At 47.2% G+C, this 23,701-nt stretch overlaps 1 protein-coding gene across 1 annotated transcript; it reads left to right on the forward strand.

Moving 5' to 3' along the window:
- Positions 1-312: 312 nt before the first annotated feature.
- On the forward strand, positions 313-23,179 carry TRNT1 (tRNA nucleotidyl transferase 1). Its single transcript, XM_061573972.1, has 8 exons — positions 313-492; positions 3,343-3,540; positions 7,936-8,129; positions 9,265-9,403; positions 14,511-14,637; positions 17,739-17,932; positions 19,884-20,137; positions 21,017-23,179. The coding sequence occupies exons 2-8, from the start codon at positions 3,405-3,407 to the stop codon at positions 21,281-21,283; spliced, it is 1,311 nt and encodes a 436-aa protein (XP_061429956.1). The 5' UTR covers positions 313-492; positions 3,343-3,404; the 3' UTR covers positions 21,284-23,179.
- The last annotated feature ends 522 nt before the right edge of the window (positions 23,180-23,701 follow it).

Consider the following 23,701-nt stretch of genomic DNA (forward strand, 5'->3'; position numbering starts at 1 on the left):
GGTCAGATGATTGTCTGGCACCATTAAACAATTGGTAATTAAATATTTATTTATTTTTGCCTAAACAGTGTAAAAAAATTTAAAAAAATTTTCACGAAAATGCATTGTCACGCACAACGAGTCTGTGTGTAAAATGTCAGCTCGATTGGATCACGGGAAGTGGGTTAACAAACGACCGAAAGATTTGCACGGTCCTAAGCAAGCAAGCGAACTTAATATAAAGGATTTAAAAACGCGTTTTTTTGCGTTTTTTTTTGTGTGCGTGCGCGTGCGTTGCACCCGCGGCTCGCCGTAGTTTTAGCTGAAGGCCGCTCCGGTCCTGCGAGCGGCTCCAGCGTGGCGACTCCCGGGGCCGGCGACCCACGACGACGACTCCATCGGCGTTCGCGCTCGCAGGCGGAATGGTTCTGACGATAAACCTTTAGGACGTCGGCCCCTACGCTAAGACGCCTTCGAAGGGCGTCTCGTCGCCAGCTGTCGGGAGTTTTAAAGGCGAGTGACGGCCTCCTTAGCGCAAAGGACCCCCCCCCCCCCACCAAAACAAAAAACCCCACCGCAGTTTCGAGAGTTTTTGATTCGCGCGAACGGTAACCGAATGAAAACCGGTGGATAAAACCGGTTACTGCTTTTGCCGCGCGTATGTAGAAATGTCTGTGAATGCAGCCTTGGAACGTGTCGCTGCCATAGTCGTGGCGATGGTGGTGGAACTCGGGGTTCGACGGTTCGATCCCAGCTCCTGGCCTGTTGAAACAAACCCCGGGGGGGTCTATTCTTATCGATCGGCGCATATATCGGAGCGGGTAATCAAATCTGTCAAACTCTTTACCGATTTTAATCGTTACAACAAACCGAATGGTGACATTGCGAACTGTTCAGCCGACTTCCCGACTTGTTGTTGTTAATCTTTGGTTACCAACAGCACTCCGACAGTCGTGTAGTTTATTATACGGCTGATAACGTGGAGGGTGAAATGCAGGAATGTTTCTTTTTATATGTGTGCAGTGTCCGTCGCAAGCTCGCTCATTACGTGTTGTGTGTGGTTATTAATCCGCTAGGGGGCACAGTTGTATCAGTGAACACATTCCTCCTGCAGAGGGAGCTGGTAGGAACGTTGGGTTGCTCGGTCAATGGCCAGGGTCAACGGCGGCGTGGTGTATTCCGCAAATATGCCCGACTGTGAGGGCGGGCACAAGCCGGCGTGAGTAGGTTCAACGTTGAGTTTAATAAGGGCACCACGGGGTGACCAGCCCCACCCCACCCAGCCCCATCCCACCCCACCCAGCCCCATCCCACCCAGCCCCACCCCACCCAGCCCCTCCCCACCCAGCCCCCTTCCCCACCCAGCTCCACCCCTCCCACCCCCCACCCTCTCCACCCAGCCCCTCCTCACCCAGCTCCTCCCCACCCTCCCCTCTCCACCCAGCCCCACCCCTCCCATTTTTGGATGCACGACGGACGGACACAATAATCCCCTGTGGGATGGTGTAACCAGGAGGTTCCTACCAGTATTATCTCGCTGAACTGCCCCATACAGTATTGCAGTCCATGATCACATCATATTTAATTCAGTCCTGTCGACCCACATAAGTTACCCCGTATTCTTGTACAGGTCCATACGGCGTACAGCCGTTTCAATACGGGCAGCAACACAAATCTGTCTTCGTGTTTCTCTCCTTGTGATGGGACTTTGTAGTATGAGCGTTGAGATTTATAAGGGCACGGGGTGACCAATACGGTCTGAATTGGTCTGTAATAAGGTAGGACACTGATAAGGGCATGCCAGGTATGGTCATTCTGCGTTGGCAGTGGCACACGAGCGCTAATGACACAAACTCCACAACACATTAGAGGCAAGAAAGACCCTGTTCCATAAGGGACACGATGTAATAGTGGACGTTCGGCCAATGCAATTAAGAAGAGCAGTGGCTCTTATCGCCTTATTGCAGAGGAGATGAAGAAAGGTATATTGCCTGGAACGTCGCTTATTATGTTTATATAACCTTTGGACGGTGTGGTTGACGAACGTGTTGTGGGTGTCTCTGGAGGCCGGCTCGCTCCTGGAGGGGATGATTGGCTGACTCGCCCGTGGATTTGAACTAGATTTAATGAAAATTCATTTTGTCAATTTGAGTAATTTGACTTTTGACCTCGTGAGTGGCTTGAAGCAAGGTTGTGGTGTTAAGTGGTGGAAATTCCCCTCGACTGTTGGATGGGAATCTTTCCACCCTTGTTGTTCCAGAGACGAGAGGCCAGCGTCCACACACAGCTGAAGGGCAGTGTTTACATATTACACTCCATGCAAGCTGTGTAGACTGGGCGAGTGAGCTCTTAGTGAGCACCTATTTGCCAGCACCATGCCTGGCTATCTTTGTCTTCCCGGTGGAGCACATTAGCCAACACAATGCTGGCCCTACCGCAACGTATAACCAACCAGACAGTAACGCTTAGGTCTACCCTTGACTCGAACCATCTCGTGAACAAGCAACAAGTAATCGTTTTTCCACCGAACATATAACTCCAACTCTGGTACTTAGCCGAGGCGCCTTATCACTTTTTATTTGCTTCTCAGGTTTAAAATTCACACTGTCACGCATAACATACGAACACAGGATAGTTTATACATCTATTCATAACACTGACAACGCGACACGCTTGGCTGTGACGTGACCAAGAGATAGCACGTTTTCCGCTTGTAAAGATTGTCAGAATTCAAGCCCATCGGCCGCCTCGGCTAATTCTCCTGTATATAGCCCATAAATACACGGCATCTGCTTCATGGTGAACATTAAAGTTCCTGTGACAGCGTTCGAAAAATAGTGGCTCCCGTATCCTGGCCTCATGGTCCAAGTTTACCACGTAAAAACGAATGTCCGATGAATTCCGTATTTTTTTAACTTTTTATTGTACCTGGTAAGGTTCACTGAGCTATATAGTTCTCTTTCAGAAGCGACCTGGCCGCAAGTGATAGCTCAATGAAGTGGCTTATCACGTGGAAAAGTATGGCAGCCAAACACTCCGAGCGCACGTTTCGTAAATGTGGAGGAAAAAAATCAGAGGACCCGGAGAAAAATCCACGCGACCACAGGGAGAACATACAACCTCCAAATATACAGACGTCAGGGTTGGGATCAAACCCACGACCTGTATACCAGGCGATGTAGTTAACATCTCACCACCGTGGCACCCCTAATTGTGGAAATTGACACGGCTGCATCGTCTTACTAGCAGAATCTACTGCTCTGTGTAACAGCGCCTTGGTGATATCTTTGCACCCTAATATCACGAATACCAAATGTGCCACATAATTCTCTATTATTATTGCTCTTGTTTTTTTTCCTTAAGGTTGCATAGCGGCGATAGTGACCCTGGGGTGGAGTAAGTTCACTGGACCCGGCCGCCACCGCATGCGGCGGATGTTGTGGAGCCGACTCGTGCTGCCTGCCTTCAGGACGCTGCATTCCCGGGTGGAGGGACGCACCATGAGGCTGGGCACCAGCGAGTTCCAGTGCCTCTTCACTGATGGCCTCAAAGCCATTGCCGGTACTGCCTAGCTTCACCACTGCCCCCCCCACCCCCTTCATGGTGTGTGTGTGCCTTTATATGAGGAGCGGTAGTGTCGTGGTTAGTGCGCTGGGCTGTGAAACCGGCGCCCCGAGTTTGATTCCCACTCATGGCCAACACCAGTGGCGATTATCTGAACCGGGCCTGGGCCTCTCCTAGGTCGACTCGGACTCAAATGAGTACCTGGTGCGATGTGTAAACATCGCCACTGGGGAGACAAATGTTGGCCGGGCGTGGTGCTGGCCACCCACCCCCTCGTGTGCCGTTGCCGGCCTTCAGAGGTACTCGCTAAAAGCACTTGTCCCAACAGTCTGCTCAGGCTATACGGGGGATATTTGTCTTTGCCTTTGTGTGATCGCAAGCCATAGCTGTAGCGTAGAGAAGGTGGAGCGGTAGCAGAGCGCGCTACGAACCCGGCGACTCGAGTTCTATTTCCGTTCACGACCAACATCAATGGTGAATATCTGAACTTTAGATTGACTTGGTCTCATAAGAGTAGTACCTGGTGTTCCATGTAAACATAGGCACTGGGGAGACAAATGCGGCCGCAATGCATGGTGCTGGCCACACCACCGCTTTGTGTCCTGTGCTGCTCTTCATAGTGTCTTGTCCCAGCAGCCTGACGAGGCTATTTGGAGGATCTTTGTCTTTGTTTAAGCCATATGGGCAGCCTTTAGAAAACTTACGTCAAATCCCTGCAGCAGACCAAGCAGGGATTTCTTGTGCCTTCCTGTCACGCTCATAATGCTTTTAACTATCGGTGATGTGCAGCTTAGTTGACCTGCCTAAATACGTCACACTAAATAGTATTGTAAGTTTAAACAGACGTATATTAAACGTAGGTTGGAACGCTATGTTTCCCTGGGGTTGAAAGTTAAACTCTCCGTCAACTGATTGAAACTTTGTAGATCGAGACTGCCACTGCATCCTGAGCCATCCTGCACAATGGTCAATGTGAACAAAATAAGTAATATTTAAAAAAAACACGCTTTAATGAAATGTACCGTACTAGTAATGGAAGAACGCCACGACTCCAGGAAGTGGCCCCGAAGCTTGCCATAACGTAAGGGACAGTGGAGAATTACAGCCAATGTCAGTTTACCGTGGACAATTAGAGCCAAGCAGAAACAACATATAAAAAATAATGTTTATATAAAATATATTTTTTATGATAGAATATAGTATTGTCATCAGTATTACATAAGTATACCAAGTTTGCAGTCGATACCACATTGGGAAAGTTGGTTAAAATTGAGTTCCAAGATTTGAGGATACAACAACAGACAGAGTGAGTTAAATATAAGCGTGTAATAAAATAATATAGCTTTTGGTTAGAGCCACCACCATGCCGCTCCATTGACGAGACTGCAGTGACTCATTAAGAGAGTATGGGAGTGAGCCTGATCCTGTCTCTCTCTGCTTTCAACGTCTCTCCACAACACCTTTCTCTTCAGCTCTGTGCCTTCGCATACCATTAATTGCTTCTTTTCACTCCTTCCCTTGATGGATTCCTCCCATTGTCTCCTTCGTTTATTATTAGATTCATTATTACGCTTGGTTGTCCAGGAAAGCTGCACTCAATTCCAAGACTTTAGGCAGGTTCCTACCACGTTTTCTCAGTAGGGGGCAATGTTGTCTGTAATTCTGCACTCATAACGTATACATGCAGTCCCCGGGTTACTGAATGGTTAGGTTTCCGAGAAATATTCGTAACCAGAATTTTCCATGTCGGAAACTGAACAATTTTCCCCCAAATTCAAGATAAAATCCCTTAGCCGGAAATAGTTGTGCCTCCCCTACCGTTTTCTCTCACTACCGTATCGCGTTGTCGTCCGATTTGTTATCGCTAACTGTATTGCATCTCTCTACATACGCTATGCACTTCCTAGGACCCTTTCATTTGATCAAATATCAACCCTAACACTACCCATACTTAAACTAACGCAACATATACTGTACTGTGTCCAATTGTTAATGAATACCACGAAGCAAAACAATGACGTAATGCTGTAAATTGAAAATAATTACCCAACGCTACAAAAAAAAATCCATTTACCTTAGTCCTAACGGGGCCCGGTGAAGGCGGCGTTTTGGTGGTGAACGTGGCTTTTCCGCTCTAAATCAACCACTTTACGCTTGCGAGCAGGTCCTGCACTCTTGCAAGCACTTGGTCGCTTTCCAGGCATTATTTCAATGCAATTAAGGGTAGTACTGCACTGAAAGTTAGGACACGATGTGGCGGGTACAGTATGCTCACGGTAACAATGTAACGGCGTGACTCGGAGTGCGACGCATTACACCGCCGCCTTGGGGAATATGCGGCCCCACTTTACACCTCGCTCCGCTGGATTAATCTGCAAGCTCACCGCGCTGCACTATTTGCGCTTGCTTAACTAATGCAAACATTTACGCATACAGCATAATTTTTTTACATGATTTATGGGAGCATTTTCGTAAAGTCGGATTTCCGTAACCCGGGCACTGCCTGTATGTGCATTTCATATGTAAGTTGCTCGTGTTATTAACAGGGCTTTAAGCTTGCATTGGTTATATGTTTAATTTTACCTGTCACATCGCTGCCACCTAGAATGTCTTTGGCTCAAATGAACTCCTCTAAAATTACTTTCAGGTTGTCATCGATTTGTCATTGATCATTGCTTGTAATTAATTTAATAACTAGATGCATTACTCTGATAGTTCACAAGGATAAAGTCGCATGAACTGCCATCCCCGGTTCGGAGCACCTTAGATTGTTTAACATCCATCACTTGATGCAGCAAATCTGGCTGTGACGGTCCCACCTGATGACGGAGACTTGTGTTGCCTCCGAAACGTCGTGATTTTTATTTTATTTTTATTAATTTTATTTTACCGAAAGAACTAAGAGTATGAATCCATAATATAGGTTTTGTGGGTTGGATTGCGAAAATATGTGTTGTTAAATCCACCATGACCCGACACAGCCAATTAGTAAGGTTTGTCACGTAAACAGAAAATGTCAATTTGTTACTAGTACGGTACACCGGTGTGTTGGAGAGCAAATCCCCAACTTTTACAATCTGAGTACGACGTTTTGCCAGTAATTACAACCAGCATCATCAGGCGGACAGACAGATTTTCGCGAAAGCCAATGTGTTAATTTGTTAGACATCACGTGGGGACATTTTCTTTGTCCATTTTTACTTAAATAGCTTATCACATTTTCTTAAGATATTATATCAATGTTGATGAATTGGAGTGAGAAAAACATGACTATTAATTTACGCTTAATGAATGGGCTTCGGAAGTTTATCCCAATAAGTGTTAATTAAATCGTTAAAAGGTTGTGATAAATTATTATTTTCAAACAAATTGGCACTTACTAAGCAAGACACTGGCACAATGATTGCATAAAATGTAACAAAAAGCAATTGGTTATGGAAAGAGATTATTTTAGGGAAGAAATATGATCAACAATGACACAATAAAAAAATACATGATTAACTAAATACAGGAATCTACCGCTATGCATAAGGAATGCATTCTTGGCAAATGTTACGCAAGTTGAAATTACTTAAAGCGAACTCTAATTTCCCGTAGACATAATGTTAAAATCAGGGGTTGAGTTCCGAGTCGACATTTCTGGAAAAAAAAATGCGTATACAAAAATGTGATTATAATTGGACGTACATTTCAACAAACGATGAATACAGATAATTATATGAACCTTATCAGAGATGTTTGAAGAGTTTACTAACGGAGGCTTCTTGGAGTGAGCAGTGGTGGAGTGGTGCAGACGAAGGGACGGGATGACATGCCTCTTCATCTTGACGATGAAAGCTGGAGCCACAGGATTGTTCACCAGAGGAAGCTGAGTCTCTTCCGGGCTCTTCCCCGGACCTTCTGGCAATGATTGCAGAACATTGAACAGAACAAAATTCGTCTAAAGAATTTTTTTTTTTCTGCTGGTACAGCTCCTCAGAGCAGTGAATGTTATCGGTTCATGTCCTGTTAGCTCTAGAACTGCTTTTTATTTTTGGATCATCCTTTCTGAAAATGTCTATTGCTGCTTCCCAATGAATAACAACCTCTGACAATCCTTTTGAAGTGAACATTCGTGGTGGTGGCGGTGGTGGTGATGGTGGAGGTATCGTTTCATCGGCCTCTTCCTCAGCTTATTGATCTTCCAGCTTCATCAGATCCTCATTTGACAGGGGATCCCACACTGTGGGATTTGCCCCAGGCCCTTGCTGTGGATGGCCCTGAAGGTCTGATTTGTGAACATCTATAGACATTGACAGCTTACACCATATACAAATACTGGCATTGTACTTAAGCTGCAGAATAATGATTTTTTCTTATAATTATTCCTCCCGCCAATCGCGTTCGTAACAGCGCTGTTTGCGGAGCACGGGCACGAGCTGCGGATTGCGGGTGGCGCCGTGCGGGACTTGCTGAGCGGCAAACAACCTCAGGACATCGACTTCGCCACGTCCGCCACCCCGGCACAGATGAAGGAGATGTTCTCAGCGGCCGGCGTCCGCACCATCAACACGCTCGGCGAGAAGCATGGGACCATCACCGCAAGGGTGCGCCCTTCGTCCCACCACCACCACCACGATAATCCCCGTCGTGCAAACCATTAATGATTTTGAAATTGTCCTTCGCACAGTTTTTTCCCTCTCGTTGTCGGAGAGGGGGAGAACGAGAGACTGATTCAGGTAAACTGCAGGCGAGCGAGAAGGCAGCCAGAACCGGTCGCCCAAGCTCTGTGGTCCTACATTTGGATGTTTGATGAACTGCATTGATGAATCTGTATGCATGCATGCGGGAGGAAACCAGAGGAAATCAGAGTGGCCGGAGAAAGCTCATGTATGTGTGGGCGGGGGGAGGTAACGCTCCCATTCCTGACCAGTTGGAGATACTTTTGCTGTACTGCCATTCCTCCGGTGAGCCAGAAGATGGCGAAACTTGCCCGGTAGGAAGCTTCACGAATTTGTATGGTTCTCACATCCCTCGCAATTTTACAGTCGTGCACCGCCAGCGCTCAGCTATACATATATTTATAATATTTTACACCACTTTACTTTGGCCCAAGAATCAAAAACCTGGTTTGCTCAGCAGCGAACGTGCCACTCGTGACCCGCTTATGGTTTTTCCCAGGGTTGGTCGGCTCGTATCCAACGTAGGTCCGCCAATAATGCACCGCGGGGAATGGTATCAAACTGCGTGCCATATGCTGATTTATGTGGCTGTGAAATGCATCCATGGCATTATTGACAAGAGTAGACCATGATGAGCTAGGGTCATGGCCTAAACCTGGAAGGTTGCCCACGATTGTTAAATTACCCATTTGTTGCTCCATGAATGCTTGTTAGAGCAGAAAGCCTCCAAGCTAAGGCAAGCAGAGCATCCTTTTGGGCCAAAGCTGCTGCTGCAAGACGATGCATTTCGTCCTGTAATTGACGCCCACTGCAAATGCATTCGGCCGGAATCCCCTGGGGAGAGGAGGGGAGGGTAGTGCTACGTCGCCTGTTCGCTCCGGTATATAAAACCAAACAACATCCCCTTTTATTAGCTCTCGCATTAGTCTACCGCTCGAGCCGCGGGTGCGTTCCATCGGCAAGCTCGTTCGGCGGGCCGAAGCCTCGGCTGACCTACCGGGGGCGTCCTCTTGCACGCTCTCATCCGCTCGCTTCCCTCGGCATGCCCCCTCGTCTGCAGGTGCACGAGCAGAACTTTGAGATCACAACGCTGCGAGTGGACGTGACGACAGACGGCCGCCACGCCGAGGTGGAGTTCACCACCGACTGGCAGACGGACTCTGAGCGGCGCGACCTCACCATCAACTCCATGTTCCTAGGCAGGTGCCCCCCCCACCCCCCCCGAAGGGGATTTTGCGCCGTGATCACGCGCGCTCCGTTTTGACGATCCAGCTCTCGCGTTATCACTCCAGTCACTCGCTCACTGGCGGTGTACCACCTCGTTACCAATATTCTATCGTTGCTGCCGCCGTGGTTATTGGTCCGGTGAACTTGTCACTCATTGATTCCTCTACCCATGTTGAGGACTCGGTCTACCACGATTGATTGTGTCATTCAATCCACATTGCGTTCGAGAATCACCACTGCTGGTCACGATACTTCTCATTCTAATTCATTACTCGCACTGCTAAGCGAGGGAATTCCCTCCTCGTGTTTCTTTCACCCCCCCCCCCGCAAGCCCTTACAATTACCTTGCTCCATTCAAGATACAAGTTAACTTTCATCCATTACATCTTCGACGGTGATGTTTTGTTGGTTGCCATTTGACATTGTGGGCCTTTGGGCCTGTGCCCACAAAACTAGGTGAAAAAGCCCATTCTGTGTTGTGCATGCCCTATCCACTGCTGGACGAACTGGGCCAAGCCTGCCGAGACTCGTGTCTGCAGCCCTGTGCAGTGCAGACTACATCACTACTACCTCAACACTTTGACGGCTGTATTCTTGGTTCTTTCGGTAAAGTCACGTAGAAGGGAAACAATAAAATAATAAAAATATAAAACAATAAAATTCTCACGACGTTTCGATTGCAACACAAGCAATCATCATCAGTCCATGTCTTCACACCCACTTAATGAGCGCCTTCTCTCATTGCCTGTTTGTGCCCCTCCCATTCCCTCCCATTATTTCATTGCTCTGAGACGTTTGTTATATTTTCGGCACGTTACAGATGTAGGTTGTTTTACAACTTTCGGCCGCCTTTAACCCATTGCCACTTTAAAATTGGCTACATTTTGGTGAATGTGTGCTGCACAAGTTGGTTTTCTAAGGAGTTATTTGCTGATTCCACATTGCATCTTTATAATGAACGCGTGGTATTAGCTTGGAGAACGAAGCACTCAATTGCCAAGATATGTGCATGTGACGCCACAGTTTTAGAGCTGAGATATAGAAGTGTTTGGATGGCATTGAGCTCTCAATTAAAGGTTAAAATGCTGGACTCGATCAACTCAGCTCGTTGTCTCTCCAGGGTCTCTAAAATAAGCACCACCTGGTTAGTGTCACTCAACATGAGGTCGGAAGTGGGATTCCAGTGCGGCAAGTAGTTCTTGCCACAGGAATTTAATTCCTTCGACTGGCTCAAGATTGAATCCTGCTGTCAGTCGGGGCTGCTGCATATCTTGATTAGTGATGCACATGTCAATCTTCTGCTGGATGAAAGCCTTCCCATGCCATTCTGGGCATGGAAGTCGTTTGGCTATACCGCACCACACGAGTGAGTGCGGCAGCGGTTGGCACAGTGCCCTAACCACTCTGCCAATCTCAGATTTTAATGTTTTTAAATATTTGGCTTATCAGTGGCTGATACTGTGAGTCCATTCTGGAAATATTACTGAAGGAAAGCAATAACCCTGCTTTAAGCCCTCTTCGCCAGTTTCGGAGACCAGCAGTGGCTATGTGATGGAAGGGAGCATAGATCTGGGAATAAAATAATAGATTTTTTCCTCACTGCTGTCTGCCGCCAAAAACATAACCCCATAGCATCCATGCATGGTGGGCAACTATCCAAGTACTCTCCAGGCTTAGTTATGCTTAGCTTCTGCGGTCTTTTGAGATCTGGTACATGTTGAGTGATTTGGTTATAGGCGTGGATTGGTGATACATCGGCGGCAATAATAATATTACACCCATAATTGTGCTGTAGTAAAAAAAGCCTCACAGGAGCACGCATTATTACATCCGTCGGGACTCTACGGAGTTACAACTCTATTCCTCATTGACCAGGCCCCTAAGTCCTGTGGGACCTTGCTCCAGTGATACAGATCGCTTGCAGTGCTGGACATTGCAAACGATTGGTCAGCCAATAAAACCCAGAAAAAAGTGTCCTCACATGACACACTCATTTACGAGCCCGCACTGCAGTAGTTTACTTTGGGGAAAGAAAAAAAAAGAAACTTCCAGTCTACAGAGGGTAGGATCTGCAGTCACGGTCCGCTTGGCCGAGGCGACACGAATCTGTGGTAGAGACTCCGAGTTGTACTGAATTTCTTTCAGCGGCGTGCAAAACTGTCCGCTCTAAAGAAGATAGATGGATGGTCTGGGACCGCTTTTGTGGGGGGAGAGATTTTTCTATTTATTCCTGTGTCTCTATCTCCCTTTTTCAGACCAAATAGCTTGGGGCCCTATATTTATTTTGGTCATTTGTGGTCTATCTGATTGTTAGAGCCACAACACAGGGGGGTAATAAAAGGTGGAGGACATTGCTGTAACTTTTGTTTAAACGCTTAATACCTGTGTCCAAACATTTTCTTTGTTTACTCTGCAACAGCCTTATCCAAACCCGATGGCCCATTGCATGATTTACCAATTTGCTGGAAAATGTGAATTCTTAAAAAAAAACTGTTTCAGTCCACCTTATCTAATTGAAGTTTAATCTCTGAGCCCGGTCCAAACATTATCATCATGAACCGTTTCTTCTGGGACTGTGTTCAGCTATTTTATCAGCAACTTGGGCAATTTTAAATTAAGGCAGTTATTTATTTTTCTTTCTAGGGGCATTTGTTATTTAAACAGACAACGCTTTAAAGGGGAACATTTCCACACTTATAAATTATACATGCTACATTACAGGTAATAAATACGTCACACCAAGTAATTTAAGTGTCATTGTTAAATATGTTAAAGGGTGTCAAGTTATTTCAGATGTCTTTTTTGGCCATTTATGTTAACACTGCTTCTTGTGCAGTAGAATAACGGCTGTCAACACTCTTTGTGCACATTATTAAAACATAAATTCCGAAATGCATAAATACAAATTACGCCTTCCAATGCAGTCGATGCATCATTCTAAGTGAATAAACGCAGCCCGTGTGTATACGCTGAGCCTAATTTGTGCTGAGACACGGAAGGCCTCCGTACTAAAGTCAGATGTTGACTTGTGGGTGTGTGCCTCGTAGTAGTGACATTTAATATAAGCCGACACGTTGCACTTTTAGAGCGGAGAATGCAGACGTGGATGTCTGATTTACATATTTTATCAACTCCTGGATCTTCATTTTATTCGTCATGAAAAGCCTTTGTATATTTGAAATGTGGACATCTTGTGAATACAAATTGTGTTGTGATTTTAATGCATTGGGCATAACCATGCCCTTATTTATTGGTGAGAGCTATTTCACGTAACTTTAGGCAAATGTGTAGCCCTGCAATTTGCGGTTCATGCCACACCGTTCCATTAGTGGGAGCTTTGGAGATCCACTCTAGACGGTGTTTTTGGCCTGCTCTTCCACACTGGCCACACCGTCTTGAAAGAGGGCGAGAGTTTCCCACACTTTACCCCAACACTCAACCTGCCATTCTACTGACTTGTGGACCCGTGTATGCTGCTTTGTGGAAACTTGGGGATTTAAGAAACCTCCCCATTAACATAAATGTTGCTTATTTCCAGCGTTTTTTTCTATTAATGGGCAATGCATTTATATTCCTGGGTCTTTCGGTAAAGTCTCGTAGATAGGTTCAAAGAAAATAACCAAAAATATTCTTTGAACCTATCTACGTGACTTTACCGAAAGACCCAAGAATATGAATTCTTGCAGTCACGAAAGCTTTAAGTCAAGATTTAATGTATTTTATACTCACTAAAATGTAAGTTTTAGAACAAACTACATCACATAAAAAAAAATATGCAATACATGTATTTTGTGATAACGGTGTGGGATGATGACTCCTTGTGTTGATAATAAGGATGCTGAAGTTGTTAATATTCGTATTTTTCTGCCATGATGATGATTGTAATTTTCAGTACTTTTATCCACAATACGTGCGAAGTGGTATAATATACACGCATAACAGGTCAATTAAATACAACTACAGGCTGTGTTTTTACTGTAAGAGCAAAGGAAAATGCCAATGTTTTGACCGACTGATGTTCGTTAAATCCTCCTTCCTCTCGGTGATCACGGTGGCGAGATGTTAACTCCGTCGCCTGGTGTACAGGAGGAAGTTGTGGGTTCGATCACGACCATGGCGCCTGCATATTTGCAGTTTGCATGTTCTCCCCGCTGTCGTGTGGATTTTTATCCGGGTCCTCTGGTTTTTCACTCCATAGTTAGAATCAACATCACGCGTTTAGAGTTTTTGGCCGCTCTAAATGTCCACATGATAAGCCACTTCATTGAGCTGTCCTTTGTGGCTGGGTCACCTCTGAAAAAAATCTGTATAGCTCAGTGGGCCTTACCTGGTAACATATAACGTTTAGTTAGTAATTAAATTAACCCATTTATTGATGAATATTTCTACTGCATCAATAACTTGAAAGCCTACATCTACCGCATTCCCCTGATTATAAGACACTCGGGAAAATAAGACAAACCCAAAACTTTTGTGCCCTGTGTCAATCATTTTGTAAAAATATAGTTACACACATACCACTACCAGATTATTTGATACACTCCCAACTTTTGCTTTAAACTACAGCGGGGAAACAGCATCCTATAATCTGCAGAACGCTGTGTTACAAATATCGCATCTTGCCATACGAAGCCTAAAGTGTCATTGTCATGTCTCCGTTATGCACAATGTGTAATTATACGATGAAGCGGTCGGTCGGTTTATTTCGCGTGAGGCTCATTGAGGTAATAAGCTCTTTTCCAACGGATACCCGGCCAAAACGGCCGATTCATTAGCACGCACAAGGGTTGTGAAGTACAAAAGCAGGAAGAGTTAATAAACATGACTAATCTAGCTAGAAATCCAAAGTGACGTGCATGACATTAGTGAGAGGAACTCGAAAATGGCATCTCAAATGGCATTCATGCACGCCATGAATTGCAATTGCATTTCATTTGTAAATTAACACATTCCAAAAATGGCATTATTAAGTTCCATACACTATCATAGCATGCACTACGCATAGCAGGCGCGACTCTACGATCGATGCCGACGGCTACGAGGCATCGTGCAGTGACGCCTTGTGTCGTGCGTCGTCAGGTCTCGATGGGACACTTTACGACTACTTCAACGGGATGGAGGACCTGAAAAATAAGAAGGTGCGCTTCGTAGGAGACCCAGAGAAAAGGATCCAGGAAGATTATCTCCGCATCCTGCGATATTTCAGGTGCGTACTCCTTTCATCTGTCCGGAGCAGTGGCGCAGTGGCTCACAGACTGCACCTATGAACCTTGCAAACCTGAGTTCCAGTTCTGACCCTGGCTAGCATAATTGATGTGTGATATCTGAATCTGTCCTGTGCTGCATGCCCTCCACCCCTTCCCCCCCCCCCTTCCTCCAGGAGGGTCCGGTAATGTGTTTCAGAGTATGGGTAATTCAAAGAATCGCCAAACTGCGACTATGGTAAAACCCAAAACATCAAACGCATCACCGTCGAGTGCACCATCCACACAGCCTGGCAGGATCGCTGCAATCCATACAGCGTCTACTGCCACCTTGGATCAGGTTAAAGGGCCTCAACATTCAACTATCACATCGATACACACTTGCTCTCCCCCCCTCCCACGCCATAGGAAAGAAGAAGAGGGTTGGGGTGACGATTGCGGGATTCTTATTCGCGTAACTTCTCAGAGAACATACCACGGGGTTGATGTCCGGAGCCGGTTGATGACGCTGGTGGTTGCCTGTGTGTGTTGCTCAGATCGAGAGAGCAGTGTGTGAAGGTCTTTTCTCCCATACAACAGGAGGATTGCACGGTGTTCCCCAATTAAGTAATTTACAAGTAGTTTTCAAAATAAAGGTTTTTTTGGTGAGATCGCGTAAATATTAATGTGTCGTTAACCCACATTATTCACAATTGTGAATATTGTGGGTTGACTCTCCCAACAAGCCGGTGTGCTCAAGTAGTAACTAATTGGCACGATTTGTTCACGTGACAAACCTCACTAATTGGCTGTGTCGAGTGGTGGTGTGTTAACGACACATGAATATTTACGCGTTCTAACCCAAACACCTTATTATGAATAATGTTTGTCACGAAAGCCTACGTGTTCAACTCATTTTCAAAATTTGGCACTTGTACATACCTTCAAATACCGTACGTGTAACCGAGCCTTGGTACTCGAATAAGTTTCCCACAATTATTTTGGCTCACTTTTAAACCATTTACCACTCCTACATCAGGATTAATGGCTCAGCACTTTACGCGATTGATTTAACGAAATGGTGCTTCATTATAAGAACCAGACTCTTGCTAATATTGTGAAACAATTTGTAATAAATCATTTATGTAGAGAGAGAAAAAAAAAATCCCCCCGTCTGCTGAACTTGGACGTACAAGTCTGGCTTTACTTTTCTTTTGAAAATCAATATTATGAATCAGTCTAGAGAAATAACACAATGGGTGTCTGCGAGAGCAATCAAGCCGCTGTGCACTTGCGTATAAGTAGTCTTTACATTCATTGATTTTTGCGGGAGGTGCAGTCTCGTGGAGGATATATATTTCTTCAACGCCACCTATTCTGCGTCTCGTAAAATAGATGGACGGGATGTCTGTTCTTCGTTCTTTTTGTGTGTGTGTGTGTCGGTGACTTGAAAACCATATAAATAGTTTTTTGGTGAATGAGAAAGGATCAAATTAAAGTCACAACCTGAATACAATGCTCGTTAGGTGGCCAGATGACTCGCATCATGTTTGACCACTGAGGCATCGCTGCTGGCTGCATTGATGCTTGGGCAGCCACGCCTGCTTTAAGCCAGATTTACAAGTGTAGCAACAGCCAAATATTCCAAAGTGGCTACAGAAGGATCACTATGGTGTCATTTTTCACCTTTATTCCCTGATGTGGAAGGGGATGCCCTTGCGGAATGACCATTCCAAAAGGACCTTTTTTTTCCTCGCGCATTTCGGGTGACAATTGGTGATAAAATACCCAAGACCTGAACATCTATTTGATGAAGTGCTGAGCGCATAGACGTTAACGGTGTGGCCGGGTGACTGTGTGCATGGCATGCTTGGTCTCGCGTTTGGAAGGTTGCAAGTTCGTACCGCGGTCAAGTGATTCGCTCGGCCCATCGTTTTCTCCAGGGCGGTTAAATATCTACCGCTTGGTGGGACGTCAACAGTGTTTACACCATTGGAACCTCATTTGCCAGTAAAAATATGAAAATTGTCTTTTTACCCTTCTATCTGGCAACAAAACTGACACCTTTTTACAAGGAGTCATGTTTGCATAGACCACAATACATACAGTCATAATGCAAACAAAAAACATAACTCTGATAATGTGCACTGTCCTTGAAGTTGATTGGTCCACACCCAAGACAGCTTTCCTTAGAGCCTAGTCTCACATGGGTTGGACCAGATGCAAACATGACTCCTTGTAAAAAGGTGTCAGTTTTGTTGCCAAATAGAAGGGTAAAAAAACAAGTATCACATCAACAGTGGTCGCGTATTGGAGAGACTGGCCTGTGGAATTGCTACGACTGTTTGGCAGCCACCAGTGGAGTTGAGCGGCTGTCCCATTGATGCTCATTGAGTCGGGAGACACTTTGACCTGTTGACTTTTGAGCTGCAGTGCTGAGCCATTGCTTCTTGGAGGGTGGCTTGGATGTGCGTGGCAGGGAGAAGTAGTGTAGCGGTCAGCGCACTGTGCTATGAACACGGCGAACCGGGTTCGATTCCCGCTCACGGCCAACACCAGTGACGATTATCTGAACCGGTTCTGGGCCTCGCCTTAGGATGACTCAGCCTCAATTGAGTATCTGGTGCGGTGTGTAAACATCGACAGTAGGGAGACAAAGACGGCATCTCGTGGTGCTGGCCACCCACCCCCTCATGTTCCATTCCGGCCTTCATTGGTGCTACTCGCTAACATCACTTGCCCAACGGTATGTTAAGGCTATACGGGGGATATTTGTCTTTGCAGTGGCAGGACAGTGGTTAGTGCATTGCGGAACAAATCTAGCCACCTGAGTTTTGATTCCAAACTTTAGCCCAAATGAGTGGCAGTTAGCTGAACCTGTCCTGGGTGCCCCCTCCCCCCCGAGTTCGATTTAGCCAGCTTTAAAGTGACCGCCCGCTCCAGTGTGCCTACAACTCGCTCGGCGCTCGGGAGACAAAGTCGGCCGGACCCGGTGCTGGCGAATCCCCCCCACCCGAACTCACGTCCCCGTGCAGGCGTGAATGTGCCCGCGCTAACGGCGCTCGCCTCGACAGCCCGTGTCGAGTAGACGCTTGATCTCAATCCTTGCACGTGGCGCTTCCAGGTTTTATGGATCCGTGGCCGAGCACGCGGACGCGCACGAGCCACAGACGCTGGTGGCGATCGAGCGCAACGCGAGCGGGCTGGCCGGCATCGCGGGCGAGCGCATCTGGGTGGAGCTGAAGAAGACACTCATGGGAAACCATGCGAGTCACCTCTTCGCTCTCATCTACAAGCTCGGCGTGGCACCACACATAGGTACGGCGTGTTCATATAATAAATCCGGTATTTGACCAGAAGCATTGGCTTCCGGGAATGCATTGTAAGGTCGCACTCAGTGCAGACAAAGTGCTTGCCACAAATGAACCAGAATAGCTTGCTGGTCTCCACAAGGAGCATAAACCCTCACCACGTGATCCTAGCAGTGGCGGCTTTTGCATAACCATCGACCAAGGACGGTCACCGCATCACGCACTTTCAGATGCGCTTCTGCGGCCATCTGGAACGCTCTTCCAATATTAGTAAGCCACTGGAACTATGCACTTTGAAATCTAGATTGAAAGCTCATTTGTTTAGAACTGCTTTTTGTACATAGTTTGTTGTCCTTCCCCCGCACCTCTGATGAGCACGGTTGGCGGTGCGAAAGAAGTTCAGTGCACATATAATGGTTATCATGATAGCCAAGATGCTGCCGCGGCGGTGTAATGGTTAGGCACACTCGAAGACGCCGGTTAAATTCAATCTCCAGTTGAAGCAATGGGTGAGCTTATTACATCCCCGTCCCCTCCCACTGCCGCTGTTCGCCCAGCCATATAAGTGGGTACACCACAGTCAATCAGCAGGTCGTGTCGATGGGTAGGAGAGATGGCCAATGTACTCTCCATAGGGGGGCTGTCGAGAACGAGTGGGCAGGCCGTTCTGCGATCAGCATCGTAAACAAGCGATTGAAGGGCTGCACCTGAATTTTACATCGGGACATAAACCCGGTGGCGCCTGTTCGCCTAAAATCACGCCGTCTGGATCACAGCGGCCTCGCTCCACGCCACAAATACAAACGAAGGCGAGGGATGGAAGCGAGAGTCTGGACTGCGGCCGAAGTCAAATGTAAACATCTCATACAGGACCCTCCCGTAGAATTTTCCGGTTTCAACCTTCCATGCTGCCAATGGCCGACCATCAACCGAATCGGGACTGAGCCGCGTGGCCGATGCGGCCACCTGACGCACAAATGGCGCGTCAAAAGATTCAGGGCGGCCCTGCGAGTGTCCGGCCAGGAATCCCTAACCATCGACCAGCATCCCAAACACTCCGCTGCTGGTGCTGCTTTCACTCCTTTAAAGGAGGAATGGACGAAATCCACTCTGCGTCTGAACAGACAATTGCGTGGATAGCAACATCTAAAATTACATCTTTAATCTGCTGCTATCAATCCATACGAAAGAGGGAGACCTGAATTTTAGTCGTTGTCTCTGCCAACGTTGTCACACCGTGTGAATGGGCGCACCGCAGTCAGATGGCAGGGTTGTGTGCGGTTGGGGTGGGTACTCATTTCTGTGAGAATATGTACGGCCAGCGTGGGAAGAGTACCCCAAATATCTCGTGAGAGGAACTCTCTGGAGCTCTCTCGTAGACGGCCCAATCATAAGCGGCGGCTCGTTGTTCGATGCTTGCACAGGTGACACGTTCATTTGTTTGGCCGAATCGGGTGGTGGGAGAGTCTTCACGACATGAATTTGGCACTTCTTCACATGCTATTAAGAAGAAACGTCTCCTACTTTGGTCTTTTTATACTAATACCACGCAATGTTATTGACGAATGTGTTGATTTTTCAATTTAAAGCTTTCGTGACTGCAGGGATTCATATTCTTGGTTCTTTCGGTAAAGTCACGTAGAATGTAAATAATAAAATAATAAAAATAAAACATAATAAAATAATTCTCACGACGTTTCGGCCACAACGCAAGTAGCCGTCGTGAGAATTATTTTATTATGTTTTATTATTATTATTTTATTATTTTACATTCTACGTGACTACCGAAAGAACCAAGAAGATGAATGTGTTGATTTTTGGTGTCGTCAATCGTGCATTCGTGCACCACTGTCAACGTGGCAGCCGCAACATCACCCACCGAATCAACCTGTTCAATTTGGCTGCGTCATCACGCGGCCCTCATAACCCGCACGCCGCGCCCACCCCCACGCGCGCAGGCCTGCCATGCGACGGGAACGTGGTCGAGCTGCAGCGCGTGTGGGAGCGCTCGCGCGCCTCCCCCCCGCGCCCCATCACGCTGCTGTCGGCGCTCCTGCGCTGCGCCGACGACGTGGGGCAGCTGGACGCGCGTCTCCGCCTCTCCAAGGACGAGCGCAACCTGGCGGCGTTCGTCGTCAAGCACCGCGGGGAGCTGCGGCCCGACGCGGACGGAGACGACCCGCTCGGCTCCATCAAGGCCTTCGTCACCGACTGTAGAGCCGTGCCGTCACCGCGTTTACTGTAGTGACAACGGTGCAATCAAAGGCATTTTGGATTCGCGACATTTCCGAAGCGTGGCGCTATGTCGCTCGGCTCCATCAAAGTCTTCGTCGCCGACGTGAGCGCCGAACCTCGTGGCGTCACTGGTTACAATAACAATGACGATGTAGTCATTGAATCTATTTGGCATTCGTAACATTTCCGTAGCGTGGGTGTATGTTGCACCTTGGCGTTATCCAACTGTAACGCACGTGTCGACCAGGAATATAAAGAGGTGCTTGCGGTGACAGAAGTGACTTGAGCTCGCGAAAAGTGGAAACGCTGCAGCACTCGATTAATGCGGCTACGACGCTTGCATGGAATGAAAATATCAGATGTATGTATGTTGACCTTTCATACCGTACGTAGCCAACCGTGCTAATCAGAGGTGTGGGGAGGAAGGACAACAAACTAAACACAAGAAGCATTTCTAAAAGAAATTATTTTTTCGATCTAGATTTAAACGTGCATAGCTCCAGTGGCTTCCTAATAAAGGAAGAAAGAGCGTTCCAGACGGCCGCAGAAGCGCATCTGAAAGCGCGCGATGCGGCGACCGTCTTTGTTCGATGGGCTCGCCAAAGGCCGCCGCTGCGAGGATGACCCGAGTTTGCGTGACCGTTTACGCTCCTTGACGAGATCAGCGCGACATCGCGGCTCATTTGCGGCAAGCACTTACGCGCCTAATGAGTGCAGAGTATAAACATCGACAAGGCAGCACAGATTTTCCGGTCACGACACCCTCGTCCCAGTGTACCGCCTGCACCCTTAACAGGCGCTCACCGTCCCGCCCGCGTGCGTGCCTGCCCGCGTGTCCGATCGTTGTCGCGCGCAGGCGCGTCCGCACGGGGAGGCGAAGGCTCGCGCCAGCGAGCTGCTGCGCTACCTGGGCGAGGCGGGGCCCGCCGGCGAGCTGGACGGTTGGAGGCCGCCGGCCTTCCCCGTGAGCGGCCACGACCTCCGCCGGCTGGGCCTCACGTCCGGCAAGGAGATCGGCACGGAGCTGCAGCGCCTGCGCGCCGTCTGGCAGCGCTCGGGCTACCGCGCTGACAAGGACGCTCTGCTGGCCACCGTCCGGCAGGGCCAGAAGTCGAAGTCGTGACGGTCGCTTCGGGTCGGAAGCTTTTCGACTGCGCTCGTTGTGTTTGTCGGTTAGTTCGGTCGCTCGTTTGTCATCTCTCGGTCATTGGTCGTTTGGTGTCGGTGCTCAGTTTCCCCTCGGAACGGTCAGAAATGCTGTTTTTTGCGGAAATTATAATTTTTTTGGCAAACCACATTCACCGAGGAGTGGATTTGACCCTGTAGTGGATTGATCTAAATTATTAGCTGCAAAACAAACTTATCGGCGGGGTTGCTGTGGGTGGTGCTTTAAATCGTGGCGTGTTTTACGGGGAAAAATCGATGTGCTGCTGTTAAGAAGTAAGTTTTCGGGTGTTTTTTGTTCAAGTTAACATTTTAAAAGCACGCAAACCAGGACACACACACAACTCCTCGTGGGTCAGTTATCGGCTTTAACAAAACATTTATCTTCTTGTAAACGGTGGCTGCCTGTCTCACGAATGCATTAATTTACTTTGTGACGCAAATTTTGCTGAGGGGGCAGGGTGGGGTGGGATTTAAGAGAAGTGTTAAAGCCACGAGTATAATACAGCGTTGACAATTACTGGTGGGCATTTGGCGCCCTGGGAAACCGGTGAGCAGTAATGCATGTCCCCACGCACAGGGCAACTCGAGTTCGATTCCCGTTGTGGAATAATCGGCGTTGGCGCTAGACGCGGGCAAATTCAGCAAAAGTTGATGGCCCCAAGTAGTGCAGGGGCTCTGGGTTTATGAAAACTATAGGGACAAAGCAAAGTCAGAAAAATATATTTCAATGAACATCAAAAGTTAATTTGTCTCATCTTTCATTTGACATATTCTTTGTCTGGTCTACAGCTCGTTCCATCACAGCCGTCTCATCTGTATCTCTATTGTCTGTCGTCTCTATCTCTTGTATATTCTGTCACCTCGCTGCGAGTAACATACGAACCAGTCCTGCTGGGTCCCTCCGCTCCACTGAGCCACACTGACGAGTGTGGAGAAGTACGGTTGGGTAGCCACCGTGCCCGATGACGTCTCATTCGTGTACCAGAGAAAGAAGGAGATCGCGATACATATATGTAGGTATGCGTGTTGGACGTATTTCGCACCACCGTAAGTAGCCGACCGTGCTCATCGGAGGCGTGGGGGGGGGGGACAACAAACTAAAGACAAAGCAGATATGACGTGGGGAGGGAGGCCTTCATCCGGCAATAAGCTGACGACGGGGCTGCACACATCATCATTATGATGCGTGTTTGCTTCCTCTTAACCTATCGTGGGGGGAGATGTGTACCGTCACGGGACTGTGCCGGGCTTCTGGGAGGTGGATGAGGGGGGGGGGGGCATTGCTGGGGTGTGTGGGTCGAGCGAATGCTTAAGTCTCTCACACAGGTCAGTCATCCCCCCCTGAGCCAATGTGCCTTGACCAATATTTACCCATCAGTAAGCTCATGTAAATATTAGGGCTCCTGTCTGCACACCGAGAGTGAACCAAACACGATAGGATTGCATCGGAAACCATCCACGGTTCAGTAAGGCGTGTGGCGTTCAGTACTTATAGTTTACGTCTGCATAACAACACGTGTATAAGATTGTGTGTATATAGTTTGCCGTACTTGGGATAGATTATAGTGGCTACAGTAATTATGATGTGGGTTCTGTTGTGCGGTACATTTTGTGGGTTTTTGTTGTATTTTACGTGTGAAACTAATGTACAGAAAGCCCGTTTGTCAATCCACTGCCGGATGAAGTCCACTCCGTGCCATGTCGGTCACAGAGATCATTGTTGGGTAATTGTCAGGAGTGTTTCCCGTGTCTTTTTTTTTGTATTCATCCTGAGACGATTCTGATGCGTAATTCATCCGGGGCTGTACTTGAGATGTTTGAAATAAAAAATAAAATAAAAAACCTCATCAAACATCGCCCAATCACATTCGCGGCTTCTTGCGAGATCGGTGCCAGTGTGGGTTAAGCGTATCTATCGCCAGTGCTTAACATTTTATTCATTTTCGTGATGTATTCTTTATGACACTATAAACAGGAGCCTGTGGCAGTTAAGCAAGTAAAGGATTCGGAGTTCCTAGTGTGTTACGACTAAGTTGAAAGAAACCAATTTGAACATGCATTGACTGGTGTAGAATCTGTATAACAGTGTGCACTCTAATAATAGTTTTTTTACTCTTTTATCTGGAAACAAAACTGACACCTTTTTTACGAGGAGTCATGTTTGCATAGACCAGAATTCCTGCAGTCATAATACAAACAAAAAACATAACTCTGATAATGTATGCACTGTCCTTGAAGTTGATTGGTCCACACCCGAGACAGCTTTCTTTAGAGCCTAGTCTCACATGGTGTTGGACCAGATGACGCCAAAATGCCTTTTTTCAGTTTTGTTGCCAGATAAAAGGGTAAAAAACCAATTATCATTTTTTTACTG

Source organism: Lethenteron reissneri, chromosome 54 (genome assembly GCF_015708825.2).
Source record: "Lethenteron reissneri isolate LAM-NWPU_2019-01 chromosome 54, ASM1570882v1, whole genome shotgun sequence".
NCBI classification, from domain to species: domain Eukaryota; kingdom Metazoa; phylum Chordata; class Hyperoartia; order Petromyzontiformes; family Petromyzontidae; genus Lethenteron; species Lethenteron reissneri.

Coding starts and splice junctions, on each gene's coding strand:
- TRNT1 (XM_061573972.1), top strand. CDS start 3,405: ATGCGGCGGATGTTGTGGAGCCGACTCGTGCTGCCTGCCTTCAGGACG. Junction 3,541..7,935: donor TGGCCTCAAAGCCATTGCCG/GTACTGCCTAGC, acceptor CGTTCGTAACAG/CGCTGTTTGCGGAGCACGGG. Junction 17,933..19,883: donor CGGCGTGGCACCACACATAG/GTACGGCGTGTT, acceptor CCACGCGCGCAG/GCCTGCCATGCGACGGGAAC.